Raw genomic sequence first — 24,564 nt, forward strand, 5'->3', positions numbered from 1 at the left:
CCTGAAAGGTGAATAATTCCAGAAATTGGAAGGTTACAAAATCAGTGTTTTGATTATATAAAATAAATAGAACTTTCTAGTTACAGCTGATGTGTATAAAAGTGTCTTATTTCTTATTTCTTTCCTGCCCGTGCCCGAGTAGTTTTCTTGGTTAACTTGTCACTTACTTCGAATTTGGCCTTTGATCCAGTTCACGTAAGAGCTCACTCGAGAGTATAGAGGGAACGTGTTTCTGATCCACGGCCGCCGCCGACAGCGCCACCACCACCACCACCACCACCGCAAAGTTTACAACTCTTCTGGCAGTTCTCCTTCAGATAACTTTCAAAAATCCCCTCGCAGAAGCCCCGTTGAGCCAAGAAACTACAGAACCTGTTCTTGTCCTCACAACGGCCTGGAAATATGGAACCACTTAACGTTAAGGACGGTGCCTACTAATAGCGAAGTATTTTTGCGCAGTTTATCACTATGCGGGAAAAGCAGATTCTAGTAGCAGCTGTTGAAATCCAAAAAGAAAATTGGGGGTAACCACGCATTTTTTAGAGATAACTAAGCAACAATTATTCTAAAAAGCAGCAAAATACAAAGCAATATATTACGCTTTTTTCCAAATTGAAGCTTTATTATCTCTGAAAAATGCATGGTTACCCCCCGTTTTCTTTTTGGATACCAAAATCACTTGCTAAGTTCTGCTTTCTCCGCATAGTTTTAAAGTGCGCAAAAATATTTCTGTATTAGAATGCACCACCCATAGGAAACCCGAGTATCTCGACATGCACAGAACGTATGCGCAGTAACAATAGTAGGAAACGTCCTTAAATGGGCAGTGTCACCTCTCTTTAGTGTCAATTTTAATGGCCAAATGATAAATGTGTATCTATAGAAGCGTTAAAATAATGGTTCAGTTTTGTTAAAAACAACCCCATAAGTGAACAGAGACTAGTATTAATTATCTTTTGCTGTGAATAGCTAGGGTGGAAATGGATTGCGACTTGAATTACTAAATAACCGATTACAGCTTGTTTTTCCTCCAAGAAATCATCTAACTTTTTCCCGGAGCTCCACAAGCAATTTCACATTAGAAGCCAGCTTCTTTGTTAAATATTCGAACAGTTTTTACCAAACTACAACAAAATCTCAGAAAAGGTGCCCCTTTAATGTATTAATTTCCTACAGATCTGCATGATTTATCTTTACTTTTTGATATCTTTTTTCCAACTATTACAAAATCTCGTTCTTAGAACTGGCAGACGTGGAATAAATAGAGGACAACATAGAAATACTGAAGTAGAAAATGAGGGAAGCAGAAAAAAGCTAATTTTGGAGAAAAGTAGAGTGGTGTAGAAGAGGGTTAACTTTTTCTATATACCTGAGCAAAAAATAAACCAGCCATTTGGCAAATGTTTTTCGCATGTATGTAAAACTACATAAGATGGAAAGACAAAGAGGAAATATTGATAATTAATTTAATTGTCCGATTCCCTAACCTTTTTGCAGTTGTTTTGTCAATTAAATAGAACGGCTTTAAATTGACTGTCGAAAGCAATTCGCGTTTCCTTTGGTTTTGCTATACTAAGATCTCTGATTGGTTTGAAAATTCGTGCCACTTTTTCAAGCAATGAGAGGACAAATCAAACCCAATCATGACTTGCTAGCTCGCGGGTTTTTTTTTTTTTTTTTTTGTTTTTTGTTTTTAGCTTTTTGCCTGTTATCTGTATTTGTTTCGAATTCTGATTGGCTCATTGGGCTGTTTGTGTCTGCTGTGATTGCCCTGAGTTATTCTGAATTACCTTGGTTTTGGTATCACGGTACTCAATTGGAAACTGCTCTAAAACAATTTAAGTAAAATGTTTCGGATTTCTTTTATTTTATTTTTCTTTTTTTTTAGTTTTTTCACCAGGTAAACTACATCAAATTACATAATACACCACATATATTTCCCTTTGTATAACTTTCAGGCTCTTTTGGTCAGTCACTGCTGTTTCAATGTATTCTATTGTGCATATGAATTAATTGCGCGAATTATGGTAAATCTGAATATCTGGCATAATTTTGAGCTTATAGTGGAAGCGGAATTATACATCACAATTTTTTGAAGATATGAAATAAATTTCAGCTAATCAACAACTCTTGTTTCTATTTTGAGCTATGAGCTTTGCTTATTATCCGATCGTTGACCTTGGATGACCTCACGTGAGAATAACCATCCAATCAGAGCGCACTTTTGCATTTTGATACGTACTTGCTAAATTTGGCCACTGTCTTTTGCTCTCACTCGAGATAAACTACAGTGCGACATTTTGTCAAGAATATTTTCTATTCCCTCCCACCAACCCAAAGCTCTTTCTTGCTCATGGTCTTCTTAATAATACGGTTTGCCAAGTGGCTTTTCCAATCATCTAGGATATTTTGTAATACAACTTACATCGTAGGGCGACATCGGTTTTACAACTCACTTGTAATGTACACTGTTATTAGAAACTCCTGGTAAAACACGTACACCTTGAGGGCCTAAGCATCTCATTTTAATTGTACATTATAATTGCGTTACTTGTTAAAATGAGCAATGGGACCCTTAGAATAAGTACCTTTCTGAGGTTTCCTTGTGTACACTTGAATTAAACTGGCCAAATGAACATTATAATATTTAGAGAAATTACCTACCACATTTGAGGTGGTTTAGATATGTCAATTTATTGAAGGATCATCACGATTCTCAGAAACACTTAAGTATGTTACTTGTCTGAACGAACTAGAAACTAAGTACCTCGCTTAGGTTTGTCTATGTAGATTAAAACACTTTGCCAGTCCAGTAATAGATACTTGAGATTGGTAAAATAAATATGGGAATGGGGATAAAGTGCTCTTCTCGTCACACTCTTGCCCCCATAGACTCGATTTTCGGAGGCCAAACTCCCTCCAATTTTACCCTCTGGAGTTAGGTTAGTGGAGGCCCACTCCCTCCAGTCAGAGAGGAGGCCCACTCCCTCCTCTCTACCCAGGAATGTTTACAGTGGCCCTGAGTGAAGGCCTACTCCCTTCTCTCCATCCACTGTCTACATCTCCTTGGGCTGTAGGTTTTGTTTTCTTGACACTCCAGGGGGTCATGGGGCTTAAATTATTAACGGAGCACTTTGTCACCCACTTCCCCGTTTTCAGCCACACAAAGGTGTTGTTGTCCTTATTTTAAGAGAAGCAAGGGAAGGTTGATTAACGAAATGGTAATGGGAAAACTGCCAGATCTGAGGGCTAGCATTTTCTGATCAGGCTGAGGTTCTGGAGTCCCGCCCGATCAGTCAGAATCTTGCCACGGGTACATGTCACCTTCAGAGCGAAAAAATGTTCTGCGCAATATTTCTGCGCATATCCGTTCGCGGGCGCAAGTGAATTGAAAACGCTGCTGTTCGATTCTGTTGTCGTTGTTGAGCAGTGGCTTTTGTGGTAAATCTTAGTAGATGTTGTGACCAATTTAATCGAAAATGCTATAACATCGAACAGGGCATTTTACCAACACCGTGTAAGGACAAAAACGAAAACTGGACTTGCGGTACAGGTTCCGATACATGACTATAAACACAGCAAAGGGACACTTCTGGTAACTATGCTATCCGAGCTTCATCTCTATTTAATTCTCTTTGTTCTTCATTACAAGACAATTCATATTTGACCCTAGCACAACTAAAATGGAAATAAAATTCTAGTTAAAAAATTGCAGCTGGTCAACTCTTGCTTTTTTCCTTTTATTTTTTTTTTTTTTTCGTTTTTAAAACAAAATTGCTCGACGAGTGAATGATAGTAAGAGTGCAATTACGGAAGGCTTTGTGAACTTTGTGAAACAAATTCAAAATCCCCGCTAAGCAAAGTGACAAAAGGGATTATTTGGGAAGTTTTTCTGCCTTCAGTTGACCTGTGCAGATCAATATTGTTACACATCAGTTGTGTAACTGACCTGAGCTGAGCCTACCAGGTAGATGTACACACCGTGTCAAAAACAAACTTTTTTATTGTGCTTATCATGATCAACTTTTAGCTAATTACACTCGACCTTAAGTAGCCAAAGATAATCGAGACGGGAAGCGAAAGACAAAAAGAAATATACAATATATTGAAGAGACATAAACTAAACTAAAGGAAAAAAAGTAGTAAAATATACTAAGAGATCGAAAGTAACGCATCGCATGAAATTGCTCCCTCGACACCGATAATTAGATCCTTGCAAAAAAAAAAAAAAGAAGATCCACTTTGGCAAACCATGATATACTTTGGCAAACTCAGTAATTAACGATTAACTATTTTCCTACCCGCGGTTGAACTTTCTACCTTAAATATTCACTGGTTTGCTTATACAGTCGCTTTTTGTAAAAAGGTCCATGACAATAACAGCCGTGGAGGCGATTTGTTTACATGCCGCGGGAACAACGAGAGCTTTAAAATCTTTTTTAAAGTTTAAGGAGCCATAAGAAAATTAAACCAAACCAAGGTTACATCTGCAGCTATCTTCTTGTGTGAGATAATTATCGCTACTCACCGGGATATCTGCGGTAGCATAGGAAATTGTCGAAAATTAGAAAATTAAAATTGTCGCCATTTTTGAAACTTTTGGTGCCCAGCGCTCACGCAGAGTTCGCGCATGCTTTTTGCGTTTTTCCGCTCTGAACATGTCACCTGCCTAAGCAGTGACATTTTAAAATGGGGGATCGTGTCTTGTTCTTCTTCACCATTATCGACCGCTGACAACTCGCTTCATACCAACCAAGCCGCAGTGATGGAGGATTACATCGAGGCATCGCACATGCTTCCATTTCACTAAGCGTTATATCGGTTAAAGAATAGTATGTTACCGTAGAAGTAAAAATCATGACTTTTTGTGTGAGCATAGTGGAGTCTAATAGTAACTCCTATAGAGCATAAAAATGAGATTTTTTTTAGCACCAATCATAAGCATAATAGAGAAAAAAAATTCCAGCATAATGTGTAAAACCATATAGGTGGGATGGGGCGATTCATTTCAATAACTCCTTTCTATTTTCGTTTGAAAATTCCTTTCTTTTTGAGTTCAACTTTTTCAGCATAATAATTAAAATTTCACTCAGAGAATAGCTTCCAATCGTATTCCCGACTTGACCACCTGTTTTTGGCTTTTCGAAAATCCTCGCTCTTCCTTCCTTCGCTCTGTTAACAACATTACTCAACCCTACGACTAAAAAAGGAACTAATTTCCACATATTTCTATGTTTTAGGCCGTGGCAAAGCACCAAAGTGAAAAAAAAAACGTTGTTTTTCAACAAGTTACCCGAATTTGTGAGACGTTTTAGACCTTTCGGAGTGACCGAAATACCAGTGAACCATTGCATGCGCCTAAAAAAGCCACGTAAGATTTGGTGTAGCAGTTATTCCAATGGCTTTATAAAAAATGCAGGTAAAAAATTGAAGAATGTATAGAGATAAAGTTAAATACCATTACCATTTGCGAAACTTGCCAAGGCAACAATTCCCAAAACGCAAAGAACCAACGCAGTCTGCATGATGAACAGTAATGTATAATATGGACAAGGTTATTAACTTTACCTTATATTCATCACCTATACTCCAAAACTCCAAACAACTCAACATTCAGAATCTGGCTGAACAAGCACACAAAGACAGTTTCAGTAAATAGAAGATTGCATACGCATTGAGGACCATGACAGAAGCATATTATTTGAAATGGGCAATTACAAACCTGAATAAATAACACCTTTAGAATTTAATATGGCGCAAAATGAATTTTTTTCTCGTGTTTATTCGTGGTCTTTTGTTGAAAAAAGTGAATGCAAACCATCCGGGGACAAAATAAATAATACTTTCTGTCCATACTTTTTTATGTTTTATTTTAATTAAATTGCATCCTTACCTTCTCTGTTCGAAAGAATTCAATACTTGCATTACTGCCATGACATTTAGTTTTTTCCACTAACAGCCGAACGACGCGTTGGGGCGAAAACAAAACGTAAATTGCTTGAAAAATTGGACAGTTCTTATGGTATCTAATAGACACTTTCGAGATTGTTCAAAAGGAAGCTTGTTAGTAAACTCCTGATCATGAAGAGATATGGCTTTATTGCTTAATTTACTAGAATATATAAAGTGACGCATAAATAGGTTGGTGTAGTTGAATTTCCGTTTCATTCTTTTTTCTTGGGTGTCAGAAATAATACCAAAAAGGACTAGGTGAGATCTGACACAATGTCGTTCCATTGAACAACATTTTATACAAAAGTCTTAGTAAATATGCAGTCAATGAAAGAATGTTTGATAGAATCTTTTTGTCCACAGTAATTCTAAACATTTATCGTCAGGTTTGATACCAAATTTAAAAAATTCTTTCTTATTCACTACGATTCTATGTGCGAATTTATACAGGAAGTCCTTTAGGCTCTCTGCATACACACTTCATTGACTTGAAAAATCCTATTCCACGATCCACGTTTTGGGAAACGTTTTCACTCCATCCTTTGGAGCCTGGTTAAACTCTTTCAACTCACGTGACATTTGAAATTTGTTTTGCAATAACTGTCTCCTTTCACTTTTGTTTAATCACGATTTGTTCACTTTGCAACAGACTTAAGTCCTTGAAAGCGGCTGAATAAACTGTCATTATGTACAAGTGGTTTTCCCTCCCCAGTTATTTTATTCAATAAAATTGATAAAGGGAGGATAAATACTAAAAGTTTCTAACAAAAGGAAGAAATGATTCTTATACTTCATTTTATTCCAATAAATTTAATTCCGAGGGAATGATCTTTAGATGTACTTTAAAAAACCGTATCGTTGGAGAGCTTCACGTTTGCAGATGTGCAATCAGAAGTGAATATTGTTTTTGTTTTTTTTGTTTTTTCCCTCTAGCGGGGATTTCATCGACCTAAATGAATCCAGTGCAGAGAATAAATTTGAAAAACCGTACACGCTTACAGATGTGCAACCAGAAGTAAATACTGTTTTTGATATTTTTCCTTCCCCCTCCAGTGGGAATTCCATCGACCTAAATGAATCTGGTGCATAAAAGGTTAGCGCGGAAAATTAAAACGACTTTGTGATACAATACGTATCCAAAGAATTAAAACCTTTGAATCTTGTCAAATAGCGACCACACACGATAAGCTCAGATAGGTAAATGCGCTTGATATAGAATAAAATACACAGGAAACTATCACTGCTATCACTATTGTTTTATGTGGTAAACCAAATTGATTTTTTTTTTGTGTGTGTTGCATTTTATTTTCAGTAAACACCATCAGTTCATCTAGGCGACAAAACGTAATAACCTGTATAAACGTTCGACACAAATGTGTGTTTATAACGTAGTTCCAAAAAAGGTTTTTGAAATACAGATTATGAATTGATATTTTTTTCAGATTGTTGTACGAACACATCGGACATTACCTTAAAGATTCAAACAAATGATGGCAAAATCAAACTCTTCCGACGAGGTGTTTTCAGAGAAGGGCATTGTAAGGCGGAAAATACCACAAACCTGGGTAAATATCAGAAGGTTGTTATATTTTTCTTGTTTATTATTCAACTGAATAGCCTGTTTTTCGTTAATGTGGTGACTTTACCGCGAATTTAAATACTACCGTAATAATACTAATACTAATTTATTATTTCTAGACCGCTTTATACTACTAAAATGATTGAAAATTTTTTAGAAAATTGATCAAATCTTGTCATGACAATAGCTAAGAAGCTATAATCAGAAAATAATACTGATTAAAAAAGTCCAATTCCAAAGTCTACAGAGGATTAAAAATACACGACACGAAACAAATGAGTTTTCAGTTTGGATTTAAATTGGTTTAGGTTTTCAGTAGTTCTAATTTCACGAGGAACGGAATTCAACAGTTATGGCGCTGCAACGCTGAGGGGATGGTCACCATGTGAAGCGTGGTTTGTTATTTGGAACTTGTCAGTAGGTGCGAGATCGTTAAGCGCCTTGTATGTAGTAACCAAACGTTTGAACATAATGCGTTGTTTGATGGGGAGCCAATAGAAGAGTAACGTGCTTGAACTTTTTCTTGTTAAATACCAGTCTTGAAGCACAGATTTTGTAGCATTTGAAGCCTTTGAGTAAGATTCTGTGGCAGATCATAGAGTAGTGAGTTATCAAGCTAACAGGTAATTGCTGTCGATAGGGAGGTATTTTTCGAACACGAGATATAAATCTTGGAAAAAAAACGAAGCCACCATGTTTTATTCTATATTAGTATTATTACTCAGGTGATTATAGATATTCTGTTGATCTGATTCGTCGAAGACTGCGTCATATCCTGCTTTAATCACCTCGCGCGAGGTGAGTATAGCGGGAGCACTAATTTTCAAAATGTCCGCTCAGCGATTTGTTGATGTTTCTGAGGAAGAAGTAAATAGGATGAAAGAAAGTTCAATTTCGAAAGGCACTTAAGATGCAGCTAAGTCTGAGGTAGCACTTTCCGAAGGCAAGATATGAACATTTTGCTTATTGTAATAAAAAAAAAAAAACCTTGTAAATTTCATGTTGTCGATGTCGATGGCTAAAAATGAAGACAGCAAATTAACTTTAATCCGCGCAAGATTTTATTTATTTAACAGCATGATTTCACAAACAAACGAATTTAAGACAGAATTTGAAAGCATGGAAGTAAACAATATGGATAAATGTCTCTTTAGGTTTTACGTTTCAGTGAGGAGAAAATACGACAGTTTTTATAATCTGAAAACTAGTTTGTGGGTTCGAGCGGCTGACGACCACCATCTAAAGTCATCGCCTCACAACAAAAAAGATTTTCAACTGCGACAACCGTGTACTTGTTTAGTGAAACTAATAAAAGACTTAATTCCCACCTGAAGCAGCTTATCTTCCCAAGGGCGATTTACATACGTCCGTTAACCGGCGAAGCCATCATGTCAACAAGAAATTGTGCGATAAAGTGCTATCGCTAACAATTGTGATCGCGGCTCGAGTTTTACACAAGAACATTTTGTAGAAAAGTCTTAGTAAATATGCAGTCAATGAAAGAATGTTTGATAGAATCTTTTTCTCCACAATAATTATAAACATTTATCGTCAGGTTTGATACCAAATTTAAATAATTCTTTCTTATTCACTACGATTCTATGTGCAAATTTATACAGGAAGTCCTTCAGCTTAGGCTCTCTGCATACACACTTTATTGACTTGAAATTTTTATTCCACTGTTCATGTTTTGGGAAACGTTTTCACTCCATCCTTTGGAGCCTGGTTAAACTCCATCAACTCACATGACATTTGAAATTTGTTTTGCAATAACTGTCTCCTTTCACTTTTGTTTAATTACGATTTGTTCACTTTGCAACAGACTTAAGTCCCCAGTGAAAGCGGCTGAATAAACTGTAATTAAGTACAAGTGGTTTTCCCTCCCCAGTTATTTTATTCAATAAAATTGATAAAGGGAGGATAAATACTAAAAGTTTCTAACAAAAAGAAGAAATGATTCTTATACTTCATTTTATTCCAATAAATTTAATTTCGAGGGAATGATCTTTAGATGTACTTTCAAAAACCGTATCGTTGGAGAGCTTCACGTTTACAGATGTGCAATCAGAAGTGAATATTGTTTTTGTTTTGTTTGTTTTTTTCCCTCTAGCGGGGATTTCATCGACCTAAATGAATCCAGTGCAGAGAAAAAATTTGAAAAACCGTACACGTTTACAGATGTGCAATCAGAAGTAAATACTGTTTTTGATATTTTTCCTTCCCCCTCCAGTGGGAATTTCATCGACCTAAATGAATCTGGTGCGTTAATGGTTAGCGCGGAAAATTAAAACGAATTTGTGATACAATACGTATCCAAAGAATTAAAACCTTTGAATCTTGTCAAATAGCGACCACACCAGATAAGCTCAGATTGGTAAATGCGCTTGATATAGAATTAAATACACAGGAAACTATCACTGTTATCACTATTGTTTTATGTGGTAAACCAAATTAATTTTTTTTTTCTTTTGTTGCATTTTATTTTCAGTGAACACCATCAGTTCATCTAGGCGACAAAACGTAATAACCTGTATAAACGTTAGAAACAAATCTGTGTTTATAGCGTAGTTCCAAAAAAGGTTTTTGAAATACATATTATCAATTGGTATTTTTTTCAGTTTGTTGAGCGAACACATCGGACATTACCTTACAGATTCAAGCAAATGATGGCAAATCAAACTCTTCCAACGAGGTGTTTTCAGTAAGGCGGAAAATACCCCAAACCTCGGTAAATTTTAGAAAGTTGTTATATTTTTCTTGTTTATTATTCAATTGAATAGTTTGTTTTTCGTTAATGTGGTGACTTTACCGCGAAATTGAATACTACCTTAATAATAATACTAGTACTAATTTATTATTTCTAGACCACTTTATGCTACTAAAATGATTGAAAATTTTTTAGAAAATTGATCAAATCTTGTCATGACAATAGCTAAGAAGCTATAATCAGAAAATAATACTGATTAAAAAAGTCCAATTTCAAAGTCTACAGAGGATTAAAAATACACGATACGAAACAAATGAGTTTTCAGTTTAGATTTAAATTGGTTTAGGTTTTCAGTAGTTCTAATTTCACGAGGAACGGAATTCAACAGTTATGGCGCTGCAACGCTGAGGGGATGGTCACCATGCGAAGCGTGGTTTAATATTTAGATCTTGTCAGTAGGTGCGAGATCGTTAAGCGCCTTGTATGTGGTAACCAAACGTTTGAACATAATGCGTTGTTTGATAGGGAGCCAATAGAAGAGTAACGTCCTTGAACTTTTTCTTGTTAAATACCAGTCTTGAAGCACAGATTTGTAGCATTTGAAGCCTTTGAGTAAGATTCTGTGGCAGATCATAGAGTAGTGAGTTATCAAGCTAATAGGTAATTGCTGTCGATAGAGAGGTATTTTTCGAATACGAGATATAAATCTTGGAAAAAAACGGAAGCCATATAGTTTTATTCTATATTAGTATAATCACTCAGGTGATTATAGAGATTCTGTTAATATGCTTGGTCGAAGATTGCGTCATATCCTGCTATAATCACCTTGCGCGAGGTGACTAGCGGAAGCACCAATTTTCAAAATAGCCGCTCAGCAATTTGTTGATGTTTCTGAGGAAGAAGTAAATAGGATGAAAGAATATGCAATTTCAAAAGCCACTTAAGATGCAGCTAAGTCTGAGGTAGCACTTTCCGAAGGCAAGATATGAACATTTTGCTTATTGTAATAAAAAAAAACCCTTGTAAATTGCATGTTGTCGATGTCGATGGCTTAAAATGAAGACAGCAAATTAACTTTAATCCGCGCAAGATTTTGTTTATTTAAGAGAATGATTTCACAAACAAACGAATTTAAGACAGAATTTGAAAGCATGGAAGTAAACAAGATGGATAAATGTCTGTTTTACGTTTCAGTAAGGAGAAAATACGACAGTTTTTATAATCTGAAAACTAGTTTGACGGTTTGAGCGGCTGTCGACCACCACCTAAAGTCATCGCCTCATAAAAAAAGATTTTCAACTGCGACAACCGCTATAAGGTACTTAATTCCTACCTGAAGCAGCTTTCGTCCGAAGGCAATTTATAAACGTCCGTTAACCGGGGAAGCCATCATGTCAACAAGAAATTGTGCGATAAAGTGCTATCGCTAGCACTTGTGATCGCGGCTCGAGTTTTACACCAAACAGCCTGGTTCATCTCCATCTATTTTGGTAAACGGGTCGGAGAAACCCAACATTCAAACACCGAAGTCAATGCTTCGTCTCAATAAAGCGGCAGTTAAAGAATGCTGCTTGAGGCATGTGCATCGATTGAGCATGTGATCAGCAGACTGCGCGTCTCTGTTTATGGACGCGTGACAACTTGACACAAACAAGCAAAATCGATATTTTTCAGACTGTTCTTGTTTTTCTCTTTTAGTCACCTGAGTAATAGGCCATTTCCGAGTTGCTGTGAACCTCTCTATGAAAGCGAGGCTAAGTGCAAAACTTTTCATATGGAAATTAGTTTTGTTTGCATATGAATGAAAACTAATTTTCATGACAAAAACTTTGCACTTAGCCTCGCTTTCATAATGAGGTTCAAGGCAACTCGGAAATGGTCTATTATACTTAAACTTTTTCTTGGGTAATATTCACCAATATTTACTTCGCCTTCGGCAAATAATTGTTAAAATATTTCAGCAAATACTGAATACAATTTTGGAGTGCAAATAATATTCCATGTTCTCATATATCGTATTCTGACGCCTTTTTGGTCAAAGGACGGGGGATTGTTATTGGATGGTCACAGCAGTTACCACAGATTTCACCCAATTGAACCACTGAAACTTGAAACGTGAAGGAATACATTAAGGCTATGACGACCACAACAAAATTTTTCATAACTTTGTGCCAAACACTACTAATTAAATTACTCAAATCCTCTGAGATTATAAACAAATGGTTGTTGTAAATTAAAGAATTTAACATTTTGATTTTAGATCATAAGTTTTTCTGTGTTGGTTTTATTGCAACGAGACAACGAGCTAGAAGATAATAAGAGAACAAAGAGAATAGACAGGCTTATAGGTCGTTTAATCCCAATACAAACTATTTCAGGCAGGTTACCGACGAACGTGAAGAAGGTTAAAAACGTTCATAAAATGAAATAAGTTGAGATGAGGTGAGATGAGAAAAGACGAGATGAGATGGGATATGGATTGGATGGAAATGGGATGAGATGGGATGGGAATGGAATGGAATAAGATGAGATGAGATGAGATGTGATGAGATAAGATGAGATGAGATGGGATGAGATGAGATAAGGGGTGGGATGGGATGGGATGGGATGGGATGAGGGGAAGGGCTGAGATGCGACGAGATCAGATTGGATGAAATTAGATGAAATGGGATGAGATGGGATGGGGAAGGATGAGCTGAGCTGGAATTAGATGAGATGAAATGAATGGAGGCACTGGTAAGATGAGATAAGATCAGATAGGATCGGAATCAATTTGGAAAAATTGGAAGAAATTAGATAATCTTAAGATGGGATCTTAAGATCAACCGCGATGAGATCAGATTTAAAAGGACGACAAAGACCAGCTGAGATAAAATGAATGAGCTAACGTGATGAATAAGATAACATGCAATGAATGAATACCCATTATTATTAAAAGTGGACCATTGGAAAATGCAATTTCTAAACTTTGATTGGCTTAGCAGCAATCAACCTCGTTCCCAGGGTTTCTCCTCTTCACGAGCAGCAATGGGATATCGGTCATTATAACATGGCCAAGAGAAAGGAACCATTACATTGTCGTCTGACCTTTCAAAATGAACTTCAGATCCATGAACATCTCTTGATTGTTTACGAAAACAATTATTCTATTCACGCTTGTTTGACATGGGATGATTAAAGCCAACTCAGCGTTGTCTCTCTCGTTAGCTATCTATCATATATTCATTTTTCGAAGAAAAAACGGATTCAATTGGCAATTCATTAAGATGATTGCAGGGTTTGTTACTATCCCTGCAATGCACCGGTGTTGTACATGTCATGGGTCAACTTTTTTCCGACTTTCTTTTTGCAACTCTTAGTTACCTACACAACTGGTAATTCACTTATTTATACTACCTGCTTTTCTTTACAACGTTTGTGTTGCCCACTGGAAATGGGCTAAGATGATTTTATTTTTAGCTATTTTACTAGACTTTGAGGGAAAGAAGATGAAGAGCAGACAAAGTTACCACGAAAACTCTAAATGCAAAGCCCTTTTAAAAGCTAGGGCCACATTTTATTGCAAATGATTCAATATCTGCCTCTGGTTTTGCAAGGGTTAAAGCCTTGGAACCCACGAACGTTTTAAAAAATCAAAGTTCCCACGACATTGATACAAAGATAATCTTATAGGACAAGAACTTACATAAGTGTACACAGAGAAAAAACAAAGACATTTCATATGTTTTCTAACTCCTTTTATTGCCTCGTGTCAGTAATTGCCGCGACCACCACCACCGCAGAGGTTACAGCTTTTCATACAATTCTACTTTATGTAGTCTACATAACGATGCTTGCAGTATTTCTTTCCAGCCCAGAAATCGCAATTTTTGTGTTTGTGAGTTCAATCTACAAAGAAACACAAGACTACGATAAGTTTCTTAAAATTGGACAAATTGATGAGGGCAGTTATATCAACTGGTATGAACATTTTTCCCTTTACGGTAGGAAGCTACGAGATCAACCAAACAAAAAGCTTATTTTTGATAAGTATAACAAATTTTGTTGAGCTGCTCTATAGACATAAAAATCATACAAAATGACACAAATTATATTAGATAAAAAAATAAATAATAAATAAATTGGTGACCTTCAGATTCCGGATCAAATTGGAATTTGTAATTAAACGTTGGTTCCAGAGAAATAGGGACTACCAGAGAAACTGGAGAAGAACCGGGGCAAGGAAGAGAACCAACAACAAAGAGGCGAGTGCTCTCAACACTGCGCTATCTCAGAACCCCCCCCCCCCCCCCCTCCCCCCGCCCCTCACCGCTTGCCTGAAAGGTGAATAATTCCAGAAATTGGAAGGTTACAAAATCAGTGTTCTGATTATATAAAATAAATAGAACTTTCTAGCCACAGCTGATGTGTATAAAAGTGTCTTATTTCTCTTATTTCTTTCCTGTCCGTGCCCGAGTAGTTTTCTTGGTTAACTTGTCACTTACTTCGAATTTGGCCGTTGATCCAGTTCACGTAAGAGCTCACTCGAGAGTATACAGAGAACGTTTTTCCGGGACACGTTCTGCTTGTAGTCCACGAGGCCGCTCCACGGACGACCCACTTGCCACCCTCACGGCACGACAAGGGGCCACCACTGTCACCATTACAGATACTGGTTCCCCTTCCCCCAACGCAAACCATCTCGCGGTCAATCACTTCTGCACCGTTTCTTTGGCGGCACTCGCCAAAGCTGGCCACTGGGGCTATAGCTTGTCTGAGGGTAGGAGCGAGGTTGTTGTTGTTTGAATTGGTGCGTCCCCATCCTGGATACAGAAAGTGAAAAAAACGTGGTGGATACATGTGAAGATAATTATGAAATGAAAAGAAATTTAGACGAATTAAAGGCAATTGGAGAAATAAGTCTTCATGATTTGTGAAATAGCTTTCGGAGAGCTATGTTTTGGGGACAACTTTTAATGAATTTTAAGTTCCCATTCTTCAATCAACAGTTTCGCTGAGCAATGTCTCCAGGGGGCGGAGAATTATTGCTGAATGACGTGTCGAATCCCGTTGGACAAAAGATTGAGTCTGAAATGAAATTTTTTCGTATGTTGAGCTTAGTTGAGGAGTCAAAGAATTCAGACGTAAACGGGAATGTGATCTACGAGAATATCTGTATCATGATTACAAGCCATAAAGGATTTGACGCGACTGACAGTCGCTCTTGAAAAATCATTTTTCCAGGATTACCTGTAACAAAGCATCTAAAGCCTACTCTGATGCGTGAACCTTGTCTTGGCAGGCGGATGGTTTTTATTGTACGGCCAATCTTTGCTGGACTCGTTAGTCTCAAAACTGCAACATCATTACGTAGACCCCTGCTGCTGTATTGTGGATGTCTGACGATGCGTTCTACTGGAGATTTTTTGCCGTCACCAGTCCTCTTATGAGGACCTATATTAACATGGGTAATATACGTTAAAGATGATAAGATTAAATTACCTTAAGCGATAAATGGAGGACACAAGCACCTTTATCAAATAAATGAGAAAGTAAGATAAATAATGAAACAAAATAAGGTTGATAGTTGAACAACCGTAGATTCACCTCAGGGGACATTTCATAAGGTTGCTGGTTGCTATGTAAATCCCAATGTCTTCTGGACCTATTTGATAACCCTGAAAAGACTTGTATTTCTTGCTTTGTTTTGTTTCTTTTTTTGGAGGGGGGAGGGGAAGGGAGAAAAATTTTGAAATCGACCTGTTACCCAAAGAATGCATTTTTCTATAACGATGAGACATGTCCGATATGTATCACGCCCGAGGGCTAAAATGGAAGTCGCGTAGAGCCGGAAAGTATTTGAGAAATGAGTGCGCCCTAACTACGTGACAACCCGTTCGTTCCTGTTCATTGTTGTCTAAACATAAATTGAATGAACTTACCCAGAACCACTGTATACTGGTTAGGGTCACTGCTTCTATCGAGGCAATGGGCGGCGGTTAAAACCCAATTTTTGTTTAGAAGAGAGGCGCCACATTGGAACTTGTTATTCAAAAGAAGAGACAACTGCCAGGGCCACGAATGACGGCGTGCTTCCTTGCCTCCTACAATTCGGGACCCAAACGGTTCCTTGCCACCCGCTATTAAATACAAAAACAATTATTACGAGTGACCGAGTAATGAGACGATGATGTACAAACCGCCTAAAACATTTTTAATTGTAAGTTTTCCCCCTGAGCGATATATCTTGCGATCAGACAATCGAATCAGACAAACATGACATTTACGAAGAAGTCACACGAGATTGCTTCAGCTATGCTTCTATTTACCAAGAACTTTTCATTATTGACACGATGTTCAGAAGACATCCTGACTTTTTTGCGACCCTAGTCTAAAATTCGTTAGCTACATGATCCTGAATTTTTGCAATTTAACGAGAGCAGGACAGCTATCAGAAATCATCATACGTTGAAATAAGGTGAGCTCAGCGTACATGTTAACACATTGCCACATGTGGTCTTCCTTTGGGCTCAATTGCACAATAAATATGGTCAGACCGCAAACCGTTACCATTTATTTTTTGTTTGTTGTTTCAACGTGCATTCAGAGCGTCTTGTGAATAGTGGACAAAAATAAGTCTTTGTAATTTGAATCTCAACCTGGCTGTGGAACCAGCATATTCAACAAAAGAAGACCAATTATCCCCATTCACATTCGTATAAAAAAGTGTAACCAGCAGAAATAAAAGCTTTCTTGTTTTTAATGCTTCTTCTTATCTGTTAAAATCGTCCGGGTAAATTGAATAGAAAAAAAACTTGAGTTCAGTAAATTTCATAAGATCAAAGCTTTCATTCGCAGGTCGCAATTTTAGTGACTAAAAATGTAGGACATCATTAGCTGAATTCAAGGTTTTTTAAAATGGTTTAAAGGCAAACAATCTTCACAACAGTCTCTCATGGTTACAAAAGAAAGCTAAGATGAAAATAAGAGAAGTCGTACCTTCTGTAAGCGATGGCGCCAGAAAACACACCAGCAAGGTGAAATGGAGAAACATCTTGGTGATATGGTAGAAACGCTATAAAAACATCCTTTATATACCTTTTTTTCTGAATGAATCAACTGAATAGCTATGTTTGATCTTAACATCTGCTATAAATTCAAACATTTCTGTATCAACAGTTTTTAACATCGTGAAAAGAACCCAAGGAGCATTTAAAAGAAGAAACAGATTATCTGTGGCAATGATGACATAAATTCTTTGTGAATCAAAGTAGAAATGGCTTATTTGAGTAGGTTTCACTCCATCGCTTGTCGCCTGGTTAAACTCTTTTAACTCACATGCCGTTTGAAAATTGGTTTTGTGCTGTCTCCTTTAATTTTTGTTTAATTTCGACTTGTCCACTTTACAACGTTAGTCCCTGAATCGAAAGCGGCTTAAATACAAGGGTTTCCCTCTCCAGATGTTTTATTCAATAAAAGTGATAAAGGGAGGATGAATAATAAACGTTTTTAAGATAAGGAAGAAATGATTCTTATACTTCTATGCAGGGTAAACAAGAGCAAAATCAATTTTCTTCCTGTCGTTCTTTTTTCAGAATCATTTTGTTTTCAACAAGAAAATTAACGATAGTAAAACAGCATGACATTTCGACGACTTCATATCGTCATTGTCAAATGAGTAAGAATGGAAATAACGGAGAGGCATACTTATAGGTATTGAAAGTGAGAAAATAAATTAGCATGAAAGCATTCTGGTAAAGAGTTTCGTGCGAATGGATTTTAATTCCGAGGAAATGATCTTAAGATGTAATTTCAAAAACCGTATTGTTAGAGAGCTTTACAAATAGAGATGTGCAATGAGAAGCGAATATTGTTTTTCGTTTTTTTTTTCTCCTCCAGCGGGAAGTTCATCGACCTAAACGAATCCAGTGTAGAGGCGTTGATAGGCTAACGACCTTGTGATACAATACGTATCTAAAGAATTATAACTTTTGAATCATGTCAAATAGCGACCACACCAGATGAGCTCAGATAGGTCAATGCGCTTGATATACAATTAAATACACAGGAAAACAACACTGCTTAAACTGTTTCATGTGAGAAACCAAACTGATGTATTTTTCTTTTATTGCATTTTACTTTCAGTGAACACGATCAGGTTATCTAGGTGACAAAACGTTATAACCTGTATCAGGGGCACCCAACGGATCGTTTCGGTAAATTATCTGTTCGGAAGGCCCTTAATCCCCTACAATTTTCTAAAAATAATTTTCGCCTCGAACTTTCGTGATATAGGAAATTTAAGGCTTGGTGTTTTCGGATTGTTAAAAATGTCGTTTTGGGTACCGAAAAAAGGTCAGCTAAGATTTTCGTCATTCCCCTAGAATGACCAAACAGATGAAAATATTATAGCGCAGCTTTAAATGAATCTACAGAGCTTTAAAGGCACTCCAGATAGCCTAAAATAGCGTTTCAAAGGATCTGAGAGAAAACTCCCATTGGGTACCCCTGCTGTATAAACGTTAGAGGCAAATGTTTGTATATAACGTAGTTCCAAAAAAGGTTTATAAAATACAGGTTATGAATCAGAAAGAAAATGATTAAAAAATTCCAATTTCAAAGTCTACAGAGGATCAAAAATACACGATACTAATTTCACAAGGAACAGAATTCAACAGTTATAGCGCGGCAGCGCGTGAGGGGACGGCGTCACCATGCAAGAGCGTGTTTCCTTCTTTGGAACTTGTAGGTGCGAGATCGTTAAGCGCCTTGTATGTAGTAACCAAGGGTTTTAACGTAATGCATTGTTTGATGGGAAGCCAAAAAAAGTAAAAAAATGAGGGGAGCAGAGAAAAGGCTAATTTTGTAGAGAAGTAAAGTGGTGTAGAAGTAGGTCAACTTTTTCTTTATATCTCAGTGAGCAAAAAATAAACCAGCCATTTGTCAAATGTTTTTCGCATGTATGTGAAACTTCATAATATGGAAAGACAAAGAAAAAAATATTGAAAAAAAAAATCAAGGGAATGTCATCGACCTAAATGAATCCAGTGCAGAGGCGTTAATAAGTTAGCACGGAAAATTAAAACGACTTTGTCATACGTATCCAAAGAATAATAACCTTTCAATCTTGTCAAATAACGACCACACCAGATAAGCTCAGATAGGTAAATGCGCTTGAAATAGAATTCAATACTCACGAAAACTATCACTGCTAGAACTGTTTCATGTGATAAACCAAATTAATGTATTTTTCATTTCTTGCACTGTACTTTCAGTGAACGCCATCAGTTCATCTAGATGACAAAACGTTATAACCTGTATATAAATGGGGGAGACAAATGTTTGTTTATAAAGTAGTTACAAAGCAGGTTCTGAGTTTGAAATACAGATTATGAATCGGTATTTTTTCAAACTGTTGAGCGAGCACATCGGACATTACCTTACACATTCAAACAGATGATGGCAAATCAAACTCTTCCGACAAGGTGTTTTTAGAGAAGGACTGACATTGTCAGGCGGAAAATACCCCAAACCTGGGTAAATATGAGAGGGTTGTAATATTTTTTTTGTTTATTATTCGATTGAATAGTTTGCTTTTCGTTTATGTCGTGACTTCACAACGAAATTAGTCCTGCAATGTGTTTTTAGAGAAGGGCATTGTGAGGCGGAAAATACTTCCAAACCTGAGAATTTTCGGAAGCTTGTAATGTTTTTCTTGTTTATTATTTAATTGAATAGTTAGTTTGGTTTTAGTTTATGTCGTGACTTCACCGCGAAGTTAAATACTACCGTAATGATACTTATATACTAATTTATTATTTCTAAACCGCCTTATACTAAAGCTTTAAAGCGCTTAACATGAAATATACGCTATAAAATGATTAAAAAATTTGTCGGAAATTTATCAATCTTGTCGTGACAATTTGTTAGACGATAAATTTACTAGCAATGAAAAGTGTTAACGTAAATGTTTTAGAAACTGTTGTTTTGGTGTTTGGAATTCAGAAAATAATAACGATTAAAATATTAAGTCCAATTTTAAGTCTACAGAGCATTAAAAATACACGATACGAAACGAATGAGTTTTCATTTAAGATTTAAATTGGTTTAGGTTTTCAGTAGTTCCAATTTCATAAGGAACCGAAATTCAACAGTTAAAGCGCGGCAACGAAAAAGGCACGGTCACCATGCGAAGCGTTGTTTATACTTTGGAACATTTAGTAACATCTCATTAAAGGATCGTAAAGATCGAGTAACCCGTTGCAAGACCATTAAGCGCCTTGGATATATGCAGTAACCTAACTTATAAACATAATGCTTTGTTTGATGGGGAGCCAATGCAGATCAACAAAAAGAAGAGTAACGTGTTTGAACTTTCCCTTGTTAAATACCAGCCTTGAAGCACAGATTTGTAGCATTTGAAGCCTTTAAGTAAGATTCTGTGGGAGATCATAGAGTAGTGAGTCCCAGTTATCAAGCTTACAGTTAATGAAGGCGTGAACCAGTAGCTAGTGGTGTCGATAGGGAGGTATTTGCGATTACGAGATATAAATCTTGAAAGAAAACCGAAGCCACCATCTTTTATTCTATAATATTTCAGCAAATACCGAATACGATTTGGGAATTCAAAGAAATATTCTATTTCCTTATATATCGTATTACGACGCCTTCTTGGTCAAGGAAAGGGCGGTTTTATTGAATGGTCACAGCAATTACAAGATATTTTCCCTAATTTAACCACTGAATCTTAAAACGGGAAGAGGCTATGACGATTACAACAAACTCCTTCGTAACTTTGTCCCAAGCACTACTTATCAAATTACCCAAATCCTCTAAGATTATGAACAAATGATCGTTGTAAAAAATTTAACATTCTGATTTAAGATCATAAGTTTTTCTGTGATGGTTTCATTGCAACGAAACAACGAGCTAAATGATAATATAAGACCAAGGGGAATAGACAGGCTTATAGGTCGTTTAATCCCAATACAAACTATTTTCAGGCAGGTTACCGACAAACGTGAAGAAGGTTAAAACGTTCATGAAATGTAATAAGTTGAGATGAGGCTCGACCGAAAAAGTCCCGAACACTTCGAAGAGACCAAACATGGCGGACGAGGACTTCGATGAAGCCTGCTAGGGAACCACTGACGCAGATGAGGACGACCCGAGCCTTCAGTGGAAATAAAGAAAATTCTTATCGGCATTCAAGCAATGATTTTTACCATCAGTCAGGAAAATAAAGCGTTTAAGAAGGAAATCGAAGAGCTCAAAGCTAGTGCAAATTTCAACGAGTCTGGAGCTTAAAGAATTAAAAGACTCGATCTAGAAGGCAAAGGACGAAAACATGGCCCTAAAAGATTCCCTAGTTTCCACAGTTCGGCAGCTAAAGAACGCCAAGCAGGAGTTAGTAAGACAGAACCAGGAATCTGAAAGACTCAGAGAAGAACTTGACAATCTAGAGAAGTATACTCGCAAAAATTCGTTAGAATTTCATAATATACCGCAAGACGCTTACTCCAACACAGAAGAGGTGGTAATCAAAGTAGCAAACGCATCTCTGTGGAACCTAAAGGTATTGACATATCTCACAAGCTCAACTACAGCAAGGTAATAATCGCAAAATTCTGCAGTCACAAGGTCAAATCAGCGATTTACAGAGCGCGCACACAGCTTAAGAGTGCCTGACTGTAACTTTCGAGAATCGCTGGCCAAGCTTGAAAAATCGAAACTCCTGATAATTTGCCTGAAGTTTACTTTTGGGGAACTATCTTCGAAAATGTTATTTGAATGTTCTGGAAATTTTTAGTTTTCGAGAATTTTGGAGAAAACGAAATAACGGGTTTTGCCTCATTAATTATGCAAAAATCTCACTCAAAATTAGCCAAGTTCAATACGCTTGTGTTTAAACAGTACGCAACGCTAGAAAGCGAGGTCGGTTTTGAATAAGAGCATAACTCACCTACTTTCTATCAATGGGACCTATGTAAACTTTTCTAGAACTTTGGAGGGTTTTATGGCTCTTTGAAAAATTGACATTTTGAGGACTTCGCGATGAGGCGAAAATTGAGTAAGTTTGAAGGTTTAAAATGCATCTTGGTATGTCAGGTATCGACTCGAGAGGAACATTGTGATAAAGCTTGGGTCTTCGTCTTTAAAAATACGAAATAAAAAATCTGGGCAATCAATGCACGCGCTGACGAAAACCAAAGTTAGCGAGGCTTCGTTAACAAATTTGCATAATTCGCAACTGTTAAGAAAACGCTGTTGCGGCGACTCGGTGAAAACATTGACCCAGGCTATCTTCAAATGGTTATTTTACCTCACATTGCATTTGTCTGTTTCTCTTTCTTGTTTAATAACGTGGTAGAAAAGGTCTGGAAAAACAAATGCGTGATCGGAAAAGAGAATATTCGTCAAATTCTGGTGGGAAATTTGCATAATGCAAATCTTCCAATAAATCTTTCTGCAAAGGAATCTGATTGGGAAGGTTTCGTTAAGAGACCATTTGACCGAAACACCCCACATGTAAGGAGTCAAAACAACGTTTAATAATTCGATTTAACCAATTATTGTCGAATCTTAACCTGTAAATAAATAGTGCCAAACTGATACTCGCTATTGCGTTACCTGCGTCACGTCAGTAGCTGTCGATAAGTCTTAGAATATAATGCCCACAAACCAACTTGTGCTGCGAAATTGTCAATTACAACAACTAGAAAAAAGACCTTTATTTACTGGCATATGAGTGGTTTTGATAAAAATAAAACGTTCACATGACACTTGAATCACGTTTAAAAGATACATGCTTGTCAAATGAGATGCGAAAGTTGGACACAAGGTCGGTCAAAGTGAATATTTTTAATTAAATCAAGTTTGTTTACTGGAATGCATGCTTTTTCAAATAGCTAGTCCAACCTTCTTCAGTGGCCTTCCAAATAATGATCACCCAGAATTGGGTCAGTCAAAAAAACTCTCAATTCGTGTTGTTTGATCCTGTACCTTCGCAAGTGACTGAAAAACAATGTCAGCTGGCACGCCATATCTTAACGTAATTACTGGTATGAAATATCACATATGCACGGATACACGCTTGAAAAAACCTGTGTGCCAATTTCCGTTTAATAAAATAATAACCTACCTACAGTCCACATTGGCTGTAGGGCATGCATTTATCTTTGTCCAATGTCAACAACAGAAACACGGGTATCTCAGTGACACTGTATACACGCAATGTCTACTGCATACATTACAGGTAGCCGAAGCTCTATGACCTTTGTTTGACCTTTATATTTTGATGTCACGATGAGTGTTACGCAATGGCGTAAATTATAAGGGTTTGTATGGGAATTTACGAATGTGTTTTGGAGTCGAAAGTAAAGGGCATGAATTGAACAAAAATTGCTTACCTTGTCTCCTTGATCTCTTGCCAGTGTTTGTGCGCCATATTTTGGCCATTTTAGTACGATTCCAGTGGGTATTTAAAGGTTTGCTGAAAATTTTCCTCTCTCTATACGATGTCCCACTATAGATATATATCCCCAAAATCGTGGTCACTTTGGTAGCAATAGTATTCTTTGAAATAAATTGTAACGTTAACAATGCGGTCATTATAAAACACGAGTCGCAGACGAAGAACGGCGGACCACGGGGTGGGCATAAAGTTCGTATTAGGATAGGAGGACTATGGACTACGGACTATGGACTGACTGCACGCCCTACAGTTTACATTTGCTGCAGGGCATGCATTTATCTTTGTCGAATGTCAACAACAGAAACACGGGTACCTCAGTGACACTGTATACACGAAATGTCTACTGCATACATGTCTATGTACGACATCTAGATGATTGTGCACGTGGGCTCATTGCCTGATCACGATCATGATCATCAAACATCCTTTTGCGAATTTAATCACGCCAGTTTTCACCATATCGAACCCTGAGATGAATGCTTAAAACTAAAATGACGGCTCTCTTCAGCGCGTATTAAAATTCCAGCTGTTTCGCCAAGATAAAGCAAGATTTTATGTTTGCACTGTCCATCCTCACTTTATTCCAAATCCTTGTTTTGTTTCTAAAAATAAAAAAAAAACAATAAAGGGACAAAAACAACTACCGAAACTTGATTTGATACATATTCAACTTACTGAGAATGAATACAAGAAAGATATGATTTTCAGACTTCAGTTCTCCTTTAAACCCAGTCCGTAGTCCGTAGTCCGTAGTCCCCCACTTACTTTAGTTTCTCTTTTATACCCAGTCCGTGGTCCGCAGTCTCCGACGTTGCAACGAAAACTATTGCTCCTGAAGTGACCAACCATTTTGGGGACATATATAGCTGGATA

The 24,564-nt window shown here is 37.0% G+C and overlaps 1 protein-coding gene and 1 long non-coding RNA gene across 2 annotated transcripts in view; one reads left to right on the forward strand and one right to left on the reverse strand.

Annotated features, from left to right (window-relative positions):
- LOC146483264 (transmembrane protease serine 9-like) overlaps window positions 1-17,367 on the reverse strand; it is a 40,342-nt gene extending 22,975 nt beyond the window's left edge. Inside the window, exons 1-5 of the mRNA XM_085106335.1 lie at window positions 17,217-17,367; window positions 16,160-16,357; window positions 15,468-15,671; window positions 14,723-15,040; window positions 262-394 (exon numbers count right to left, since the gene is read on the reverse strand). Of these exons, the coding sequence (XP_084962461.1) occupies window positions 262-394; window positions 14,723-15,040; window positions 15,468-15,671; window positions 16,160-16,357; window positions 17,217-17,271 (908 nt within the window). The 5' untranslated portion in view covers window positions 17,272-17,367. The remainder of the gene's footprint in view (window positions 1-261; window positions 395-14,722; window positions 15,041-15,467; window positions 15,672-16,159; window positions 16,358-17,216) is intronic.
- Window positions 1-24,564, forward strand: part of LOC146483249 (uncharacterized) — a 333,500-nt gene that overhangs the window by 199,616 nt on the left and 109,320 nt on the right. The window lies entirely within an intron of this gene.

Source organism: Pavona decussata, unplaced genomic scaffold, assembly GCF_977016875.1.
Source record: "Pavona decussata unplaced genomic scaffold, jaPavDecu1.1 SCAFFOLD_40, whole genome shotgun sequence".
In the NCBI taxonomy this organism is placed as follows: domain Eukaryota; kingdom Metazoa; phylum Cnidaria; class Anthozoa; order Scleractinia; family Agariciidae; genus Pavona; species Pavona decussata.